Raw genomic sequence first — 22700 nt, forward strand, 5'->3', positions numbered from 1 at the left:
ATTTAGAACATTTTAGTAGTGTTTCTGTTACCATGGGCGAGTTTAAGTACTGCGTTAGTTGCATATACCGTATGCACAGGAAGGCAAAATAGACCAGCTGAGTTAATGAATCAGAAAAGAATGTCTCATGTTAATACTTTTGGAGTAACACTTGAGACATTGCGTTTATGAAAATGAGAATACGACAAAGTGATATGTTAAGAAAGTTTGCAGTCTCAAGCAGCATAACCAGCTGTTTTGTATAAAAATAACTGGAAGTGGATGACAATAAAAGCTACACTAACTCATTTTGTTTGAAATTAAATATTTAAAATAGCGAGCACATCATAAAACCATATTTATACCGCTCTTTTGCCTTATATCCTAAATTACTACACTAAATCTATTCAAGCATTTGTAATGTTATTTTATTTTCAAAAAGTTACACATGACGTTAAAGGAATTGTTAACTATTAAAAAAACTTTTGCTGATAATTTACTCACCCCCATGTCATCCAAGATGTCCATGTCTTTCTTTCTTCAGTCGAAAAGACATTAAGGTTTTTGATGAAAACATTCCAGGATTTTTTCCATATAATGGACTTCAATTGGAACCAAATGGTTCAAGGTCCAAATGAGAGTTTCAGTGCAGCTTCAAAGGGCTTTAAACGACACCAGACGATGAATACATGAACTAATCTCTTAAGGCCAAGTAGTAACCCATTTTCAGAATATGTCCTCTGTATTTAACCCATCCAAGTGGCTAAATAGTCAATTAGTTGGCACAAACTATCATAATAATCTGCTATGTTTTTGATCATGCATTAAGGGGGATATGTTTTTTCCTTTCCAATAGAGTCCTTGGGGGAAAAGAAATCAACTTAAAAAAAAAACTTTCAGAAATATTAAAAGATAAAAAATGGATTTCAGGACAGTTTAGGTCTTTCATTATGAGGGAAATCACTGTCATGATCTTTCAGAACACTGGAAATAGATGACAGTAATGGTCATTACTCAGTAAAGAGAGATAAATGAGCCAGACCCAAAAGGCAATGTGATGCGTGCAAAGTTGGGATAAGAAAGACACTATTTCCTAAACAAATTCAAGGAAATTTTAGGATGTCTGGCTAAGTCTGAGGATGTGCTGAATGTATGCATGCAAGTTTGTATGTGCTTTAAATTATGAATATTATGAAAAGATGCCGCTCTCCAGGTCTCTCCAAGAGAAGAAACCTTACGAGTTCACATTCAAGGTTGTATGTAAAGGCATGACCTGTTCTCTCCTTGCTTTCCATGAAACGTCACACATCAGATTCACACACGCTCGTCCTGTGCACATTAAAATTAGTCTCACATCAGATGCATCATGCTGAAATTGTTTCTGTCGAACATTGTAGACACACACTCACACAAATGTTACCCTCCTGTGGCTCCATTGGCATATTAATGTCTCAGAGTTGGAATAATAAGTAAAAAGCAGTGTTGTCACCTCCCTCTGTTTCTGATGACACGTTCCTTCTACTCACAGACAGGGAGGTCAGCTCTGTAAGCACACACAATTACAACAATGACAGCAATTACCCAAATAGAATGACATTAGATATTAATTGAAAATGAGTCCTGTTATTGCATTTTAATTGTATGTTGAGTCAATAAATTAGGATGGTGTCATGTCAGAGGAGTTTGATGATTGGTGAGGACAGGGTTGTTTGGCGTGTTTAGTCATTGTTTACCATCTCAGATTCAAAATCTCCTTTTGGGTAATTGCATGAATGAATGGATTAATTGATGAATGGTGGAATGAGTGAATAATGCAAGCTGAATTCTCTTAGAGAAATATTCCTAATAGGTTTGTAGTTGTTTATTCCTTGTACTGTGTCTGCTTCCAAATACATATTCTATTGATATAAAATGTCTATGTGAGGATCCATTAGAGAGGTTACTCTTGACAATGAAATGCACATGCAATTAAATCCATAACGTTAGACTGCTTCGGATAAATGTCTGCTAGAACAGGATCAAATGTAATGTTTTACCAAAAAAAAAAAAAGATGTCTGATGAACTAAATGCACCCTGTCAATCACTTTGCATTAGTACTATATATATATAAATAGCTTCTTACCTCGGCCCTCTGATAATTCTTCAATCATTTCTCCACCACCTCAGCTCCAGCATTATTTCTATTATGTGTAAAACCTAAGAATATTGGAAACTAATGAGTAACACAACATAACAAGAAACTCTAATTAACAAGGTAACGCTTTAGAATACTGCTATTAATGAAGACAGGAACAAATGAGTAACCCACTATTAACATTCTAATCACTAACTAACAACAAACTGATTAACAAATAAGTAATAGCACTCTGTTAAATGAGGTTCACTAATAGCTAATCAGGAACTACTAGTTTTTCATACTAAGAACTATACAGGTTCATATTTAATTTTAATAATGCATAGCCTAATGTATAATATAAGGTAATGGTAACCCGTAATGAATCAAGTGTTACTTCATCCTTCTAAAGGAACTTCTAATAATTTGGATACGTATTCTAAAGTCTAAAAAAATAAGTCTGACTTCTTCCCACTCTGTTTTGAGCAATTGACTGATTTATGTTGTCAAAAATCAAATGGTTCTCATTGCCTTTGTTATATGTCACTATATTGCTTGAAATAAAATAAATTAATTTATTCAAAGTGAAACCAGAGCTTGACCACTACCTAATACTGACTGAAGTCATTGTAAGCTTTTGAGGTTTGAGGTTTTGGATAGTATGACTCAAGTGTTACATAATTATTTGTATCAGTATTCTAAAGTGAAGATCATGGAAACAGTAATGACTAAAGTGTTACCAAATCCATCAGAAGGAATTACTATTCGAAACATTGCAAAAGACTCAAAAGCAGTTGACTTCAGTAATTACTTGAGAGTCATCATGCTTTTCACTTTAAAATTCTGATCAAAATTATTATTCATTTCTTTAGAAGGATGAAGTAACACTGGAGTCATTACTAATGGGCATTACCTTAAATTACAAATTGTACATTATTCATGTTAATTATGAACCTATATAGTAGTTCTTAGTAGCCTAGTTCTCTGGGAGGTATGAAAAAATAGTAGTTACTGATTGCTACACTTCAATCAGTAACTACTATTACTATTCAATCAGTAACTACGAAAAAAAAGGTACAAAAGCTGTCACTGGGGCTGTACCTTTTCAAAAGGTACACTTTTGTACCTTAAGGGTGCATATTGGTACCTTAATCGTACATATTAGCACCTAAAATGAACATATCAACACTTAAACTGTACATATTAGTACCTGAAATGTACATATTAGCACCTAAACTGTACATATCAACACTTAAAATGAACATAGTACCTGAAATGTACATATTAGCACCTGAAATGTACATAGCACCAAAAATGTACATAATATTAGCACATAAAATGTATATATTAGCACATAAAAAACATACAAATTAGTACCTAAAATGGACAAAAGTGTACCTTTTGAAAAGGTACAGTCCCAATGACAGCTTTTTACCTTTTTTTCTGAGAGTGTAATAGTGAAGTTTCTTGTTAGTTAATAGTGATTACTAGAATGTTACTAGTGTGTCACTCATTTGGTCTGTGTAGTTTTTCATTAATGATGGAACAGTATTCTAAAGTGTTATACAAACTAGAAAGCAATAGCACTCAGAAGAAGGCAATAGTACACTTTTAGATAATGAATTACAATTTTTCATAATGTACCTGGCAGAACTAAGAAATATACAGGTTTCATAATTAATGAGATTAATGCAGAATGTAATTAATTCTAAACTAAAGATGGTATGCCATTAATGTAATGACCCAAGTATTAACACATTCTTTAGAAGGAATGACTCATTTATTTGAAGCAGTGATCTGAAGTGAAAAGCATGATAATGACTGAAATCATTATAAGCTGATATACATTTCTGTAAGGGAAGTTAAATAAATAAATCACTCTGTTGGTTACACTTTCTCTAGGGTATGGCTGATGGTTCCATGACACTCCAGTAATTCAGAGAGAAGTGTGGACCTAATAAAGAGCTGAAAAGAGAGAAGAGAATGGATAATTTGGAAAATAAATGGATAGTTGAGACCACAGACAAATTCAAAGCATGTACGTTTTAATTTCGCATGAATATGTATATACATTCAAATAACATCCGAAGGTGCAAGTGTTTGATAGATGAACTAATTAAAGGAGATTAGAGTTTAGACTAAGCTGAGATGAAATAGCGTAGATAATAACCCACGGCAATGTATAAAAAAATTGTTTAATAACTACTTGTCGTTCTTCGCCATGAATTTCAGTAGAAAGGAAATTAAGAATCATGCGACATAGGCTTGTTGTCACATAGGGAATGTTTGCTATATTTTATAAAGTAACTAATAATGTTTTGAGTCAATGGGACTAAAGTAATTGGTTGCGTGAATTTGTATTGTATTTTTGTATGATTTTGTAAATTCTTGTTTTAGACTTTAAATTCGTGACCGGTGTTTTGTTTTTCTCCATCATCTGCTCTTTCGTGTTCATCAATGCATCATGCGTCGGGTCAGAGGTCACTCTTCCGCCACACCATACTCACGTACAGCCGTTACCAGAAGCCAGTGATTGTTTATAAAATTATTGATATGGATATTTGGGCTTCAAAATCTCATTCAGTCCGACTATAAAGTTTGGAAGTTTAAAATTTAACTCTGATTGAGTTTGGCTGAAAGAAGAAAGACGTAAATTATGCATTTTTGGTTAAATAACCCTTTAATAATTTATGTACCGTAGGCTACAATGCACTTTTTGTGTACATATATTGTACTGTACATGTTTTTACATTGTACTTATATTTAATACACCTATACTTTCACTGTTGACACTTACACCTTAAAGGAGTAGTTCACTTTTAAAAAAAAACTTTTGCTGATAATTTACTCACCCCCATGTCATCCAAGATGTCCACGTCTTTCTTTATTCAGTTGAAAAGAAATTAAGGTTTTTGATTAAAACATTCCAGGATTTTCTCCATTTAATGGACTTCATTGGGAACCAAATGGTTCAAGGTCCAAATGAGAGTTTCAGTGCAGCTTCAAAGGGCTTTAAACGATGAATACGGGTCTTATCTAGACTAGGACCCTCCGAGTTATGACTCGAAAAAAGATTTGTTCATTTTTGAACAGGAGAGTCACTAGCGCTCATCACAGAACAGAGCAAGGCGAGCATTTGTGCTTATAAAACTTCAACTTTTTTATTTATTTTTGAAATAACCGATCGTTTCGCTAGTTAAGACCCTTATTCATCGTCTTATGTTGTTTAAAGCCCTTTGAAGCTGCAGTGAAACTCTCATTTGGACCTTGAACCGTTTGGTTCCCAATGAAGTCCGTTATATGGAGAAAATCCTGGAATGTTTTCATCAAAAACCTTAATTTCTTTTCGACTGAAGTAAGAAAGACATCTTGGATGACATGGGGGTGAGTAAATTATCAGCAATTTTTTTTAAATAAAAAAAACAGCCTTAATCTACCCACACATCCTTACACATATCCCACCTCAACCCCACAACATGCCATTATTTACAATTACATTTTACTTTTATTATGCTTCTAACTGCATAAAAGTTACACTTACATTTTATCTATTTCTTCAAGTTGTGAGCGCAGAACCTGCAGGATGAAACTAAAGAGGGTGTGCTGTAGAGTCATCACCTGTCAGCACTGCGCAAAATGACTTTCTGTTATCTCTCTCTCTCTCTCTCTCTCTCTCTCCCCCTCAACAGATGGGCCGTTAGTATGCCTGTTTTCCAGCATGTGAGAGAGGATGCTGTGCCAAACCCCTGCTGGCAAACATTTTTCTGGCCAAATTCTCTCTCTCTCTCTAGCAATCTATCGTTCTCTTTTTCTCACTTGTTCACTCTCTCCCTTGTTACTCGCAATACCTGCAGCAGGTATTAAGTCACAATTATTACATCGACACTTCAGTGATGAAAGTGATGAAAAGAAGAAACATACAGTGCGATCGAACACAGCTCAAGCAATCACACATATTTTCAACTTTTGCCAAACCTAATGGAAATGTCACTCATTTCTTATTTACACTGAAGGCTGAGAGCTCTGCTTCCCAGCTTGAATAAATATTTCTCTCTGTTTGAGATGGAATTGTTGCCCTACCATGAAACACAAACTAAATAAATAAAATTTTACTGATTCTTCTTGGAGGGGGGACTTTTCCTAAACTTTTTTAGTCTTTTCCTAAAAAGCTTGAAAAGTCAAAGTTTATGTATCACAGAATTACTTTGGTTGAATCTGCTGAACATGTTTAAAGGTTTTTACCTATTTGAGAGCAGCTCCTGTTTCTTATATGGGTCATCTAACATAGTTTATCTTCTTCAATTAAGATTTCACATTTGCGTAGAGGACAAACTCAAAAACTGAAAACACTGTCAAATAATAATTTGTTTTCGTTCTGTTGGCTTATTTACCTTCTGTTTATTTATTTTTAAATTTTTTTTTTGTAATGTGTTTGCTCTGTGAGAAAGGTAGATCAAAGTGGTAACACTTTGTTTTGATGGTCCCTTTTGAACGTGCTCTTGACTATAAGTAACTTTGCAACTATGTCAACTAACTCTCATCAGAAGCTTAATATCGGCAAACACTTTATTGTGATGGTCCTCCAAACAGACACTCTACTGACTATAAGTAATTTTGCAACTACTTGTCAACTTAATCTAACCCTAACCCTACCAGATTATTAATACTCAACTAACACTCTAATGAGAGTTAGTAGACATGTAGGTGCAACGTTACTTAGTCAACAGAATATGTTAAAGGGACCATCAAAATAAAGCGAAACCATCAAAGTAAACAAAATAAAAATCTTTAAAAAATAAAATGCTGTATTGTGACTGGGTTGACATTTGTGACAAAACGAGCACAAGTCCTTAATATTATATAAATTGTACAGAGTATTTTTTTCCTTTAAATTACTCTTAAAACACGTATGTCTTTTTCAATTTAATGTATACTTTGTATATATTTTTCGATATTTAATATTTTTATTAGGGCTGTCAAACGATTAATCCCGATTAATCACATCCAAAATAAAAGTTCGTGTTTACATAAAATATGTGGGTTCACTGTGTATTATTATACACACACATGCTTGTATATATATATATTTAAATATACTGTATATAGATTTCTATATAATTTAAATTATATGTAAATATAAATATTTTTATATATAAATAATATTTTTTTCTTAAATATACATGCATGTGTGTGTATTTATATATATGCAAAATAACAGTGCACCCACATATTTTATGTAAACACAAACTTTTATTTTGGATGCGATTAATCGTTTGACAGCCCTAATTTTTAAAGAGTTTGAGTGTAACTGTTGCTATTTTAAGAACTAAAGGCATTGTGGGACGTGTTTTGTCCCGTGGCTCAAGAATTAGTGAAGAATTTATTTTTAAAGCTTTAAAATTACCTTTTCTCTCCCTGTTTATGTAGGTGACCTTTTGGCATACCACAAAAAAACACTAATCCAGGAAATGTATTTTTCTAACATTTAATTTATGTTTCACTGTATTTGAAACTGTTTGTAATAAAGAAACCTGCAATTAGAAATAATTAAAAGTGACAGTTAACCACTAGTAATTGTATAATTATATACTATATAATAACTTATTATATAGCCTACTGTAATAATAAATATAACATTGAGTTGCATTCGCTCTTCTCTGCTGTCAGTGGAGTCGTAGGGCAGAGCGCAGTGCTCTTGCGCGCGTCCAGTGATTTGGAGTCAGTGCAGTTCTCGTGCGCCCAGGAGTTAGACAGAGACACAGCATCACACAAAAAACAGACGAATTTACTCCGGAAGACCAACACCGTTCTTTAATTAGTGTCTTGAGTGCTAATGAGGTTATTAACGCAGCATCTTAACTTGTTATTAAAATAGTGCCGTTTCGTGACACTGATTTGCGCAACTGTTTCCCTCATCTGGCGCCAGATTTTCTGGGAATAAAAGATGATTCTCGACGTACCTCTATACCTATGAAATGATTTGGATTGCGCCTCGCATTTTTGAAGGAAAGCAGTACTGAACGCAGTACGTCGTTTTCTGGACAACTTTGGTGCCAGTGGACACGGGCAGTCGCGAAAGTCTTTTACTGCCTCAAGATTGTTGGCTCTAAGCAGGATGGACCTCATCGGGCTCTACTTGTTCCAGCTGGCAATTTTTGGTGAGTTTTCCTCCGATTAAGTCTGCTGATTTGGGGGGGAACGGAGGATGAGCTCAGTTGCAGCTGTTGCGGATGTGAATGGAATGGTGAATCCTTTCTTCGCCTGCAGACGCACGAATCATCTTTACCGTGTCGCAGCATTTTAACTTTAACTTGCTACTTTTCCGAGTGAAAGGTCGTTATGTGTTATTGTATTGGGAAGTTGCGGTGTTTAAGCTGTTAGGACATTGCACCTGGTTTGATTCACGATATTGTCAGTGCGCACATAAGTGTCATTATCATGTTTGGCACACCAAACGGACGACCTGCTAATGTCATTATGTTTGTGTGTTTAAAATTACCTGTCGCTTACATTTAATGCGCTAGTTCACGGCACATTAGCTCCATCATTAAAGCAGCAGCCTGACACGCTGTCCGTCAAGCTGTGCGCGTCATCGTGGCATCTCGCGCGGTCCGCAGGTAGCGCGCAGGGCGCATCCTATACTGCAGCTATGCAAATAGCGTTAACGAATTATAAAGAGCCAGCAGTCTGAGACTGTAGAGTCATGAGCTCTTGTTAAAACGTTTGCGAAGGATACCTCCTAACTAGACCCCATGCTGCTGTCTCCATGTCGTCCGTCCGTCCTAGCGTTTGATTTCTGTATTAGTTTTATCAAACAGTCTCAAGAGAATGCGCTTGTGCATTGGGCAACAGGCTGAAAGCAGACGTTTTAAGGGAGCCAAAAAGAGAAAGAAAGAAAAAATTTGACCAATATAATGTTTAATAGCCTTGCTGAAGCATTAATGCAGTCATGCTTCATTTAGTGCTCTTAGATTTAAAACTCCCACACTGATATAAATGGGTTACATTTATGAGATAAATGTAAATGTCACAATGTTTTCAAGTACTCTTACTAACTTGAGCAAAGAGAGAGATACTGAGAAAGTGAATGGGTGGTGTGTGGTGGGTACAGAAACTCATCCTAGTCTCTTACAAGCCATTATCGTCATCAGATATCGTCAGCATGTCATTCAAACTTACCTTGGATTTTGAATGCAACTTACATCCTAAAAAAGGATTTTTTGATGATTATCTGAAATAAGGGAGATGATTTACTTTAAAGAGAAAATTATGTATTCATATCCATGCATTTTGCTTCAAAAGACATGCCATTTTTCAGTAGAACACATCAGCAGTTTTTTTTTTCTTTCAAAATGTCAAAGCTCTCAATTAGGCCTATACATATAACGAAGATGCATTATCTGTCAAGTTTCAATTTTACTTGGTTTATTAAAAAAAGATGACATATTTAGTCTGGATTTGAACCTGGGTTTCCTTGCGGGGGTATTTGAAAAATGTATCAATATAGCCAAAAATGTATTATAATGTACTAAGCTGATTTCAGGTGTTATCCGGCCTAGAGCGCCAAGTGAGCGAGAAATGCAACTGTTCCAACTAATAGGCCACTACAGGTTTATTAGGATCGTGAAGAAAAACCAAAAGCCATAAGTGGGACAGGATTAAAAACAGGAGTAAAACCAAAACAGACATTCAGACCATCCGTGTAATACATACTCTCTTTCTCACACACATACACTTTTCACATGCAGAGGAAGAAAGACATAGCCACCATGCAGCTAGATGGCCGAGGCACATGTTATACAGTCACTGATGGGAGGGACACTTTTGAACTGATTTTCGCATGTTTGTTTTTCTGTCATATTTGGGAATCTCTGTGGACTTATGTCTGATGATATTTCAATCTCCTCAATGGTAACCCACACACAAACCATTTTCATTAAGACATTTTCAGTATGTTTATTAACTTTCAGGTTTTACTTTCCGTATGGGGACATTTCACTCAGAAGTCTGCATGTGTGCATTTTGCCTCTTTTAGAAATGCTATATATTGCTAGTAAATATTTTGGGTCAAACTATGAAGCGTCCTCTCCTACAGAGAAGATACAAGCAATGAGATCGATGATTGGTATTGGTTTGTGTCCTTCAGTGTCACATTTCACTTTGACAGCCATCACTGTATAGTCCAAGAAGAAACTTTAATGGGCTTTGTCACACTATCCTGTTGCCTTGTAATCATTTAAAGACACTTTTTGTGGAGAATGAGAACAAGTTATGAATGAGAAGAATGATTAGCCTATAGTTACACATAACATTATATATTTTTTGAAGCGTTCATTCTAGTTAGAGTCTTTGAGTAAATCCGAATGATCCTTTCTCAAAGTGTTAATCCAAGTGATAATTATGTAAATTCCAATATGTACAATGTTGTGTGAAATTCATGCATGTAAGGCAAATGAATTCCACCTTTCCTAGACTAATGCTCATTTACCCCTTTAAGCTCTTAGGGGATTGAATACATTTGTTAGCCCCACATTTAGTAACCTTGAATTGTGGCAGATTACATTATGCGGTGCTGTTCATTGCACCTTGCTGGGATATGAATTTATTCTGGCAGGGCTGCTATTTCTCAGCAGCATTAATGCGAACTGCCCCTCCTCCCCTTTTGGACTGTCCAGGTTCTCTGTCTTCACCCTGCTAATTATCCGCATACATCTCTTGGTGACTAAATCTTCAAGATTTTGTCTATTCTTTCAGATTTTTTTAGGGTGAATGTTTAATTACTGTCCCTTCAGAGTGAATATTGACTGGGATTGATTTGATTCAGCTGAGGATACGTAGGCAAGATAGATGTGCAGAGCAGACAGGGCTGTCGTGTGTCTCAATCGTACAGAACTTGGAATCTGTGACCAAAATCTTCTATCATTGCATGAGTAATCATAATAAATATATACAAAAGTATAACAGTTATTGCCATAAATGCAACAACAAAATGTTTTAAAATTTACATATAATAACCATGTGGTAATGGCTTTTTTGGTAGTCTAGTGAATTAAGGATGCATTTCATTTGATTATTTATCTTTTTATTTACTTGATGTAAGTATTTTACTTTTTTATGTTGTGACTTGATATTCATACTTTTTATTTATATTAATGCATTCTTCATAAAAATAGATATTAAAATATTATTCTTTAAAAAGTCTTACATTGATTTTACGGAGCCCCTAGTAAAGGGACATGGTGAAGGAAAAAATGATTTGTCAGTTATTTGCGTTTTCTCTTATATATCTTAAATCTTTTGCATTCCTATGAGAAAAATTGTGTTCGCATTCAAAATGTCCAAAAATTGCGTTAGCTCGCTAATAACACAAACTAATGCAGTTCTTCTCAGGGGAACGCAAAGTTTCTTGAGGGAACGCAAACCATTTGCAAGAAAACACAAAACTATTGACATTAGGACTGTCACAATATCAGATTTTTCTTTACACTGTTATCATGGCCAAAAGAATTCCTGATAACGATATCTATAGAAGTCTTGTTGTTTACACGGAGATTTCGGAAGTTTTACCTTTAACTAAACATATTTAGATATAGGTCCCGCCTTTTTCGCCTCTGATTGGCTAGAAGGGCTCTCCTCCGATTGGTTATTTGATTTGTGTGTGTTGGCTTGGGTAAGTTTAGGAGTAGGTTAGTGTGTGTCTTTTGGGTTGGTTTAGGAGTAGTGTGTGTGTTGGGTAGGTTTAGGTGTGTATGTGTGTGTGTGTGTGTGTGTCTGTTGGGTAGGTTTAGGAGTAGTGTGTGCATTGGGTAGGTTTAGGTGTGTGTGTGTGTGTGTCTGTTGGGTAGGTTTAGGAGAAGTTTGTGTGTTGGGTAGGTTTAGATGTGTGTTGGGTAGGTTTAGGAGTAGGGTCAAAACAGACTAGACGGGCTCTGCTAGCAGACAGCCTGCCATGAACGTGAGATGACGTTTCATGGCCAAATCAAATAAAAAAGAGCCCTTCTAGCCAATCAGAGGCGAAAAAGACCTTCCCATACCCTCCTCGCTCGCCGCAATCTAGATCTGTCTGGAATGATACTGTAGGAACATGTCACAATATTATTGAATCTTATCACAGGACAGGATCACACAAGATTCACGATATTCATGATAAAAAATTCTTTTTTAATGAAACTTTCAGCAGTGCTTCATGTCTACAGTACTTTTATGTTGTTGATCTTTTCAGTAAATAGAAATCAACCCAATCTCATGAGAAAACGTAAATATTTTATGACTTGCAAGTCCTATATATATATATATATTTAAAGCAACCATGAAGGTCCACCCCTGAACCTAATACCAAGTGGTAAGCAAAATGTACAAAAATGTACATATGGGATCATACGAATACATATGAATTCTCCACCAATTCGCCGAAACTTAAAACAGTTATAATTGCCAGTGTTGGTATTAGAAATGAGGCTTGAGCAGCAAACTCTCACCTTTTGAGAGGAACTATAAAATCTCAACATTCACTGACATTTGAGTTATTCTTAGATTCCTCCGAGATCTAAGGATATGGCTGTATATTTTTTCATTCTATTAAATAATGGCTCTTCAGTAATGAAATGTGATGGCAGTAGTGTTGTCTTGCAACTTTGACGTATCTGTCAATATTGTGTGCTTTAATCATTTTTTTTTATTAGGCATAGGTACATTCCTTTAACACAATTTAATAATTCTCCATGCAAAAAGTGAAAACTCTACTTACTCCTTTCTTAGACTGTATAAAGCAATAAAAAAAGACAAAGAGGTAACATAGGAGAAAATGAACATGCTCTCCCTCCTCATGCCCCTGTGCTTAGATATATGTACTGCGGCATATACCGGAATATACCGGGTGACACATTTCTGCCATCATACCGCCCAGTCCTAGTCTGGTGTCATATCTAGCACACCTGACAATATGTATAGGCCTATGTGTGTGTGCATGTGTCTGGTCAGATCTGAAATATGCACCCTTGGTGTGAGCTCATTTAGAGTCAGTCATCCATTCAGTCGGCATGTCCGATCCGCCCCTATAATCTGGAGAGAGAAGAGAAGAAATGGAGACCTTTTTTGGATTTAGATAAAGAAAAGCACACACACACACACACACACGGGCAGAAAGGACTGAAAAAAAGGAGGTGACAGAGCCGCTCATTATGTTAACGGTCCGTCATTACGCCGTCTTTTGTAAAGGCACGATTAAACTGCCGGGACAATTACCAGCGCCTCAATAAAAGAATCTGGCATTTTTACGGCTTCCACGCGGCATACCGACAGGCGGAATAGGAAAAGGCCTGAGATTGTCTGGAGTGATTTTATCTTGACAAGGTGCTGAAGAAAGCCACTACCTTGCTCGCAAGCAGAGACCTCTTGTTAGTGCTACGGAGTCTGGTGTTGAATGTGGGGGAATTGAGGCTCACGTGAATACAAATGAACGGTTCGCAGTCTCATCGAGTCCATGTGCCACAACCACTAGAATACAGATCAACAATGCAGGGTCTCGTGCCTGGGAGGGGATTTAAAGTGATGTGTGAACTGAAATATGTTTGTTCTGTTTACTGTAGCCTTTCTGTCCCTTCTGTCTTCTGAGACTTGGAGAATATGTGAACTTAAACCCAGAGTTAGCTTTGTCTTGAACGTGTGTTCAGGGTCCAAAATGTACTTTTTGCAATGGCTGGTGAAAAGAGAAAATCTGCTGGTAATATTAAAGAACATGGAAAATATGAACAATACTGGTCAAACTGATTAGTAGTCTATAATGCGTCACGTGTAGCATCATGTACAATCTAAACCAGTCTCTGTCTCTCTGTAAAACTACAAAAAGACTTTCTATAGCTTAAAGATGAACTGAACTGAAATTTGAGAAAAGGTGATATAACAGATGTATTTTATTTATTCTCATTGGTACAATTTTTAAAATGGCAGAATTTGTTAAAAGGGATAAAATGGTACATTGAAAGTGTTGTTTTTGTTACACGGGCGCCGCCATGTTGGATTTCAACATTCGACTACGTCACTGGCATGGTAAGCCACTCCGTTGCCTACCCGCACCAGCAGAACAGCCGTAGCTTGTAAACAGTCTGAGGCTAGCTGACATGGCTGAGGAAACAGATTTTTTAGCGACACACTATTTAGAGATGTGTACTTTCGTCAATGAGTACATGAAACGTCTGACAATGCACGAAATGTTTTATTTACACAAGTTACAAGTTCAATGCATCACGTTAACGTTACTTGAATCCTTGATATTCAGGTGAGGGGGAAAAGATCCCTGATGTATAGTTCACTGTAAAGGATGGGATTTTCTCCTTCCTAAATGCACCCTCGCCCATAGAGTGAACTGCCAGTACGCTGTTAATCTAAACAATCTGAGAAAAGTGTAACAAGTTAGCCCAGCTGTCACCTATTCGTAAAATACCCTGCTACTTATTAGAGACAGCATAGCCTCCTTCAACACATTTTCGCCGATCAATAAATGTCCATGTTGACCTCTCTGCAACAGATCGTCTCCGTGCAGTGTCTATGCTCCACAGCGCTCGCGCCCACAGTCACTTTCCCCCAAATGATCCTGTACTGCAAGTGAAGCCTGAAACTGATCGTCCTCCATGTGGTGCTAGTTAGACACTACCGGCCTGTCCCTCACGGGCTCAAATGCGTAATCCATGCCGTTAAAAGCGCTCATTTTCGTCTGTGTATACAGGACCTACAGCTGTTGTCTATGGCGCTCCGCGGGCCCTACCATGCCAGTGACGTCATCGGAACTGCCAGCGCTAACAAGCGCAATTTTGCGTTGCTTAAAAAAGCTATATTAATATATATTTTTAAAAAATGTTTAGTGTAATTTCCTTTTTTAATTGTCATAAACAACACGTTTTCAACGTCGATATTTTTCAGTTCAGTTCATCTTTAATGCAGAATATGTGTTGGAACATGAACCTCCTATTTTATGATGCTGCGTCTTTGAAAGTTACTTACCACCTAGAGAGTAAATCTTTTCTGTTTCTCACTAAATCTATTTTTGCTTACAGCCCGTTCTCATCCCAAGACGTCATATAACGCTTTTGACCATACGTCAACATCCGACGTTTTAGGTTACCCTTTAGTGTCAGTTAGATGACGCTATCTAATCCTAACCCTACCACAGACCTAAACCTATACCACGTCATCTAACTGACGCTAAAGGTAAAGCGTCAGTTGGATGACGCCCTAGGATCGTCATCTGACGTTAAAGGGTACCCTAAAATGTTGGATGTTGACGTATGGTCAAAAGCATCAGTTAGATGACGTCTTGGGATGAGAATGTGTTGTTTGCTTATATTTGATGTTTGATAAATTTTGACCCTGAGTGTGTGTGTGTGTGTGCAGATCAACTGCAATGATGTGGCGTCCATTAAACCCTGTTTTCACTTGCGGTGTGACATTATTTCTGCAAGTTTTAATGAAACCTGCATGCATCCTTTCTAGCAAACCCTCTTTACATGCATTTAAGGCCTCTCATTGCATATGAACTCATGTATGGTGTACTGCCAGCTGTCAACATGCTCTTTATAGTCAAAGGCTAAAGTCAGCTGTCTTGGCATGGCATCAGTTATAATTATGTTGGGACGCATTGGATATGCCTCACACAGTTCTGACTTTGATCCCTTCATGTTCAATAGGGAGCTGACGGAAAGGACTGATCAAAGGTCAAACCAGGGCAACAAGTGGGTAGTTCAGCCAAGCACACTGAGTTGATTGGTTCCTAATGAGCAGTTAACCAATATGCACTAAGCTGATTGGCCTGTAATTAGCAGACTGACTAAATGCACCATGCTGATTGGCCCATAATAAGGATGAAATATTGTGGAGGCTGATGAACGGTCATAGCGGTGAAGTTTTCTATTGTGAACAAGCACTGTGTAGTTGGTTTTGAAATGAAACTGAGAGCACAGTGTTGTCAGTTTGACAAGCAAGGAAGATCTCAAGATCTAATTCTGTATGATTGCATAATAGACATTTTCTCTTTAAAAAAACTACACACAAAAGACTCTTGAAGTACTTTAGCTGCAATTCACAAACAACTCTCAAAAAATCTTCTTTATCTTTTACTTTATCGTTTACAAAAGACAAGGCAACATTTGACAAAGAACACACCAAAATACAGAACGAAGCAAAAGAATGTAAACTTTGTAAAGGGGTTATTATATATATACAGTATTTATGCACATGTCACTGTTCTTCTGACATCCATTAATTTTTTCAAGGTTTGAACCAAAGTTGTAGTGTCTTCACTTTTGCAATTGTTTAGTTTTGCTGCTTTAGTATCTGTACATTTAAGACTTCTATACTATAGTGAATGCCCTCTTTGCGTTTGAAATGAGAACAGACACTTTATGGGTTGCAGGTTTGCTTTTGGCTGCAACATAATTTCCACTGTTCCAATTGTTCAGTAACAGTCACTTTGCATAGTCTTAACAACCTGTTAGAAAGGAATAATACATTTAATAATAATTAAAGTGTTTTTTGTATTGCGTTTTATATTACAGCAATCTCAAAGAGCTACAAAGCATATAGTAATAATATAATTCAAAATTCAAAATCAATAAATAGTTAAAGTACATTCGGTGGAAAGGTTTTTTTTTTTTTTTTAAAGATATGTTTTTAGGTTTTGTTTAAAGACATCTGTAGTCTGTGGGGCCCTTAGGTGATCAGGGATTTTTTTTCTTATAATTTACATTGTTGCAACACCTGTTTTGCCCTCTTTCTGACCCTCTGTTTGTTTTAGTTAGTACGTTTTATTTAAAATCCACCTTCCGATAAGCCCAACCTGCTCTGATTGGTCAGCTGGCCACAGTCTGTTATGATTGGTCTACTGCTTAGAGCGTGTGATGGAAATGTATACCTCCCCTTACCATAACTGTATCAGCTGCGGAAGCTTTCTGAGTCACAGTAAACGTTACTGTAACTACATTAATCATGCCATCAGTTTTGCATGTTTCATCAATACCTCTGCCTTTGGAATTCTATGTCATGATGTTTTTCCATCACAGTGAAAAAATAACAAATAAAACAGTGTTTCTTTGACATAGCAAAAAACTCTTTCTGGGATTTATAACTATCTTTGTATGAGGATGAGCCTGTTTCACCACTTTTGAATAAGAAACAATATCGAGTATTTCACACAAACCCGAACTGCAAATCACATTTTTGACATTATTGATACTGCTTTGAATTGTAATGCAACGGACCGGTCTACTTGACATAAATTAAGCCTTTAAATAAAAGGATTATTGGGCTATTTACACAGTCGTACACAATAAAAAGAGCCTGCATAGTGATAGGAAATACAAATGTACACAAAAAACCTGCCTAGTGCCTACCTGATGGTGGACTTGCACTTAGGAGTAGAGCGATGAATATTTTTTTACATTTTTTTGAGTGGCCGAGTTCTTTCTATGCGCACACACATGACGTCACACTCTGCGCGTTAGTTTAAAAAAACATGATTTAACATCTAAATAGTCCTAACACTTTTTAAATAGCCAATTTAAAGTGTTTATTACAAAAAAATACTAATAACTTAAAAGAAATAAATGTAAATGAACATAAATTTGCGTTATATTTACAATCGTGCGAAAACGGGGGACTTCCCATGCCCCTGACAGCTTCTCTTTTTTTGTTTGTGATGTGAAAATCTTTAAGTGGCATCTTCGGAACTTAGGCAGCTTGATACTGCCAGAAGCCACATTTTGAGCCATGCAACACTGTGGTCTGTCTTTATTACCCACCGTTGCATTGGTGAATCCGAGGGTGAGATTTGTCTCGTCATATTTTTACTGTCGGGAATTTGTCTTGTTGCATCGATCCATGCCGCATCCAGTGTAGACAGCATCACTGATTGTAATGGGTTCTATTTGCTATTGTTGCGTCAGCGTCACGCTGTGCCACTTGCTTCTGGTGCACACAGTGTGTTTTGGTAGTTTTGATGTTTGAAGTGGATTTGTCACCTGGCACTCGTAGTCGTTTCTCAAACTTGGCCATGCTTAGTGCAGAATCATGCATCATTAATTTATATTTGTACATGGCTCCATGCAATTCTCAATTCTGATTCTTCAATTGCGCCGTCTAGCGGTCTGATATTCCATGACAGCAACAGCTACAACTGAAAACAGATCGTCAAGTGGCTACTGAAAGATATCTTGAGGTTATAAAATGTTTTGTGTTGTATTATTTACCTACGTTGCATGTAGCTGCATAATAAGCGGAATAATTTCACAGTGGTGTCTTGTATCACCCTGAAGAGGTTTCTTTTGCATAACAATCTGCTGACTGTACACTATCCCTTAGCCTTACAGCGCCCCCTTTTTACAACTCTGCTTCACATGAACAAACATCTTTATCATTAGTTTCATATAAGTTCAGGGCAGTGTGCTTCTGTTCATTTGCCCTAATCAATAGCCCTCAATCTAATCTGTACATGGACACATTGGATTATTTAGAGAGTTAACTAATCAGAAGCTTGTTTGGAATGGCTTTTTTATTTTTATTTATTAATTTTATTACATTTAATTTAATTTCGTTTTATTCTAGTGATGGGTTTTGGCTTGGTCAGTGCTATTAATAATTAGCTTTACATAAAACCAAAAGTGCTATTCACTTATAGCTACGTGGACAGTTGGATATGTATTTGTTTCACAGTTAAATGTTCAATTTGTTTTGTGTTTTAGCATGGGCTCCACAGCACCTCACAACAGCTAAAAGCATGTTTATGGCATGACAGATCACTGTGATAGCAACACACACACAAGTGCGCTCAACTGTTGGTTTGTTTGCAATCACTAGGCACTTCACTGTCCTGATCCCTCAATTTAGTTCTTATTGCCTTGTTCTATTTTACTCAATAAAACTCATTTCTAGCTTGTCTTTGTAGAGGCTACTGTATAGATTGGACGAAATAGCATAGGTTTGTAGGTAAAGTGAATTTGTTGCTCTTCTGGGATTAACTTTTGATATTAAGAACAGAGATAAATGGTGTCAATATTGAGAAGGTGAGCTAATCTATATGTAAAATGGGTCTCCTGTTGTGTCCAGGTGCTTCCCATCACTGAAGTGTACAAAGTAGTTTAATTAAGTCTATGTGGTGAGAACTTTTGCTGTAGGCGATACATTTGTACATGTGCATCAGGGTCCAAAAGTCTGAGGTCACATTGAAAATCTGGGATTTCATTTAAAACCTGGAAATAAAGAGAAAGGATATTACAATTTTAAAAACAAATACTGTAGGTGTAACAATTGAAAATGGATTTGGATCACTCTGAAATCATGCTTCATTCCATTATTTTGAGTCAAAACACAAATGAATGGAGTCCATTAAGCAAAATTGGGACACATTTGTTATTCAGATAATATATATATTTTTTTAAAAAATAAAAGAAAACGAGAAAAAATAGACACATTTTTTGTCTCATACTTGAAATGCACTTTCTACCCCACACAAATGCAGTAAAATAATAAAATCATCATTTACAATGAATTAAATGTGGCAATGAAGATAAAAAGGCTGCATGGGGGGGACTGCTGAGTTGACCAAATGGTCATCAGAGTTAGCAGTTAGAGAGATGGACAGTTATTAAGCAGCAATTATTGATCCCCGTTTCCTCAACATGCTCCCGGGATTACCCACTGTCCTCCTCAAGGGTTATCAGTGTTCATTAGTCAGTGTGATGCAGATTGATGTTCCCACTGACCGAGAGTTCTGGAGAGATAGATGTAGCATCAGGAGGTGAGTGTATCGATACCATCACAGCATGTGGGTGGCAGCATTTAATTTGATTCTGAGTCGTGTCCACTCAACAGATGGCTAAGACCAGAAGTGCTGCCACATTTTTCCCAGTATGCAGTGGTCAAAACATAAATTGTCTCCCTGGACAATGTATGAACAGCTGTGTGTGTGTGTATAAGTAATAACTGCCAAAACATTTGCAAGAGGGTTTTTTAAAGTCACTGTACAGTTCTTCATTTTATCACTTAAAACTCATTTTTGATCATTAAAAAAACACATAATTAAAAACAAATTCATGAAAAATCATTATGCCATCATGTAAAATCATCATGTAAAAATCATGTAAAATCATCATGCCATCATGTAAAATCATCATGTAAAATTATTATGTAAAAACTTGAATGCAACTCTAAACCCTTGCCTCATTTAGTATACAGGGAACCAATATGCAAACTAGTCCCTGCCTCCAGCCAATCACATCAGCTCAGACTACCTTCTAAACACAGCAGGAACGCTTAAACATCATAGGCTGAATTCGAAAACTTAGACAGCTGACTTGTTGCCTCGCTGCCCTATCAGGCAATGACTTTGCAGGGGGTGTTTTGACACAAAGGTACCTCACAAAACTGATTTCGAACAAACTTCTTAGGAAACGTAGCGGTTTAACAATCTACAGCTAAATAGCGCTCGCTTTGGTGATAACTAAGCTAATATTTAATTACTATAATAGTACTTGCTAGAAATTACATCAAAAGTGGAAAACAATGGTCAAAAATGTACATTTACACACAAACTGACCCCCAATCGCAACTTTCAGACGCCATCTTAATTTTTTTTAGCTCAACTTTCACAGAATGGAAAGCCCAGGATTGTGGGATATCAAAGGCAGTGAAGGATACATCTATGTTGCCTTCAAAAATCAATCAGATTAAGGTGTCTCAGGAGACAGGAAGCAAAGCTAACATTGGATTCAGACGTGCTTTGATGCCTCCCTACCTTGGAATGTGTCCTCCAAACTTAGGGAGCCTTTTTTTGTGTGTTAAAGTCAGTGGAGAAAAGCCCCGCTCCGCACATTGACAGGATTGGTTAGGAACCCTTGAACCGTTTGGTTAGGAGTAGTTCACTTTTAAAAAAACTTTTGCTGAAAAATTACCCCCATGTCATCCAAGATATCCATGTCATTCTTTTGGAGCTTGAACCATTTGGTTCCCATTGAAGTGCATTATATGGAGAAAAATCCTGGAATGTTTTCATCAAAAACCTTAATTTCTTTTCGACTGAAGAAAGAATGACATGGGGTGAGTAAATTATCAGCAAAAGTTTTTTTCAAAGTGAAATACTCCTTTAAGACTGTCTTTACACTGCAGTTTTAAGGAGAAAATACTCAGCAATGATGTTGACTAATGAATTTGCACATGGTTTGTCATATTAAAAACACCACATAGACATATAAACAACATTAAAAACGTAATTTTCACCACAGGGGTCCTTTAAGACACTATAGTGTGCCGTCAAACAGTTTTATGTAAGCAATATCACAACCACAGATATAAATGTAACTTTTGACAAGAACAAAATGTTTTTAATGTCCCCTTTGATCAATGTAGTGTGTCCTAGCTGAATGAAAGCATTCATTACTTTCTTACTGACCCAACACTTTTTGTCATCGTAATTCTATTTAATGTTCCATTTCTTTAAGCTCTAACCCTATGCATCATTTGGCCATTAGTGGCTCATCTTATCCTACAAACAACCATATACGATCTCTTTCATCAATTTTATTACGACCTCATAACAATTGACCTATTTTTTAATTGGAAATGAGCTAAAACAAAGTTTTACACACAAATTACTTGCATACCCTTCACCACAGACAGAAAGAATAGATTACTTCTTCCGAAACATTCTCTCGCACCCTGTGGAACAAGCGGTGGGCTGTCTTACCCGATGGCTTATTTTGCCTTGATCTCCCCTTATATCAGAAACACCATGCACAAATGTACAAATGTAGCAATATTGGTTAATCTTTTTTTTTTCTTTTTTTTGGCCAGCACCTCCAGCTCGACCACCTGCTGTAACTTGCCAGGTGTTTAGGGAGAAGAATGCTGTGATTTAATCAGCAGCAGCGTTTTTGAGGCTAATCCACTTAATTGTGTTGACCTTTGTGTGTGCACACTTTTCATCTGCAGAAATCCTCATGTTTCCAAGTGCATTCTGGCATTTTGTGGTGATGAAGTAGAGGACATGTATATCTGTTGAGGTGCATTCTAGTGTGGCGAGGGAACATCATTTAATCAGATATTCTGTCTGCGTTCTGATCAACACGAGCTGCAGTGTGTGTTTAACAAGGCTGATCACAGACAGACCACACCTGTTTCTCCTGTTCAATCTAGCCTTAGTAAGAGATGCAACAGCATTTTATTGGTTTGGAGTGTTTTACAGGATTGAGGAGAGAGAAAGAGAGCAGGGGGGAGAGAAACGGAGGGGAGGGCAAAGAAAGAGCGTCATGCACAGAAACATGCAGGTACGCAAACACTTTAGCATCAAAGGCAGTCACTCGTCGCACAAATCTGAATCCTGTCTCCAACGCACAGTCTCACTTCAACAGAAACTGTAAGCAATCCCTGCTTCGGTAAAACGATAAATATTTAGTATTTCCACTCCACTTTGAAAAACCTTAAACACTTTCAACGGCAGTCTTTGTACTGCATAAGAGAAGAGCAGATCAGAAGCACAAAATGGTTCCATAAGATAGACTGACCTGTGCTGGAAATATGACACATTGTTAAAATGAAGGTTTTAGTGAAATCACTTAAACCTTT

General features: G+C 36.7%; 1 protein-coding gene across 1 annotated transcript in view; it reads left to right on the top strand.

Annotated features, from left to right (window-relative positions):
* Positions 1-7788: 7788 nt before the first annotated feature.
* gfra4a (GDNF family receptor alpha 4a) overlaps positions 7789-22700 on the top strand; it is a 93646-nt gene continuing 78734 nt past the window's right edge. The window contains exon 1 of the mRNA XM_039672693.2: positions 7789-8251. Coding sequence (XP_039528627.1) covers positions 8209-8251 — 43 coding nt within the window. The 5' untranslated portion in view covers positions 7789-8208. The remainder of the gene's footprint in view (positions 8252-22700) is intronic.

Source organism: Pimephales promelas, chromosome 11, assembly GCF_988280905.1.
Source record: "Pimephales promelas chromosome 11, fPimPro1.hap1.1, whole genome shotgun sequence".
Taxonomy (NCBI): domain Eukaryota; kingdom Metazoa; phylum Chordata; class Actinopteri; order Cypriniformes; family Leuciscidae; genus Pimephales; species Pimephales promelas.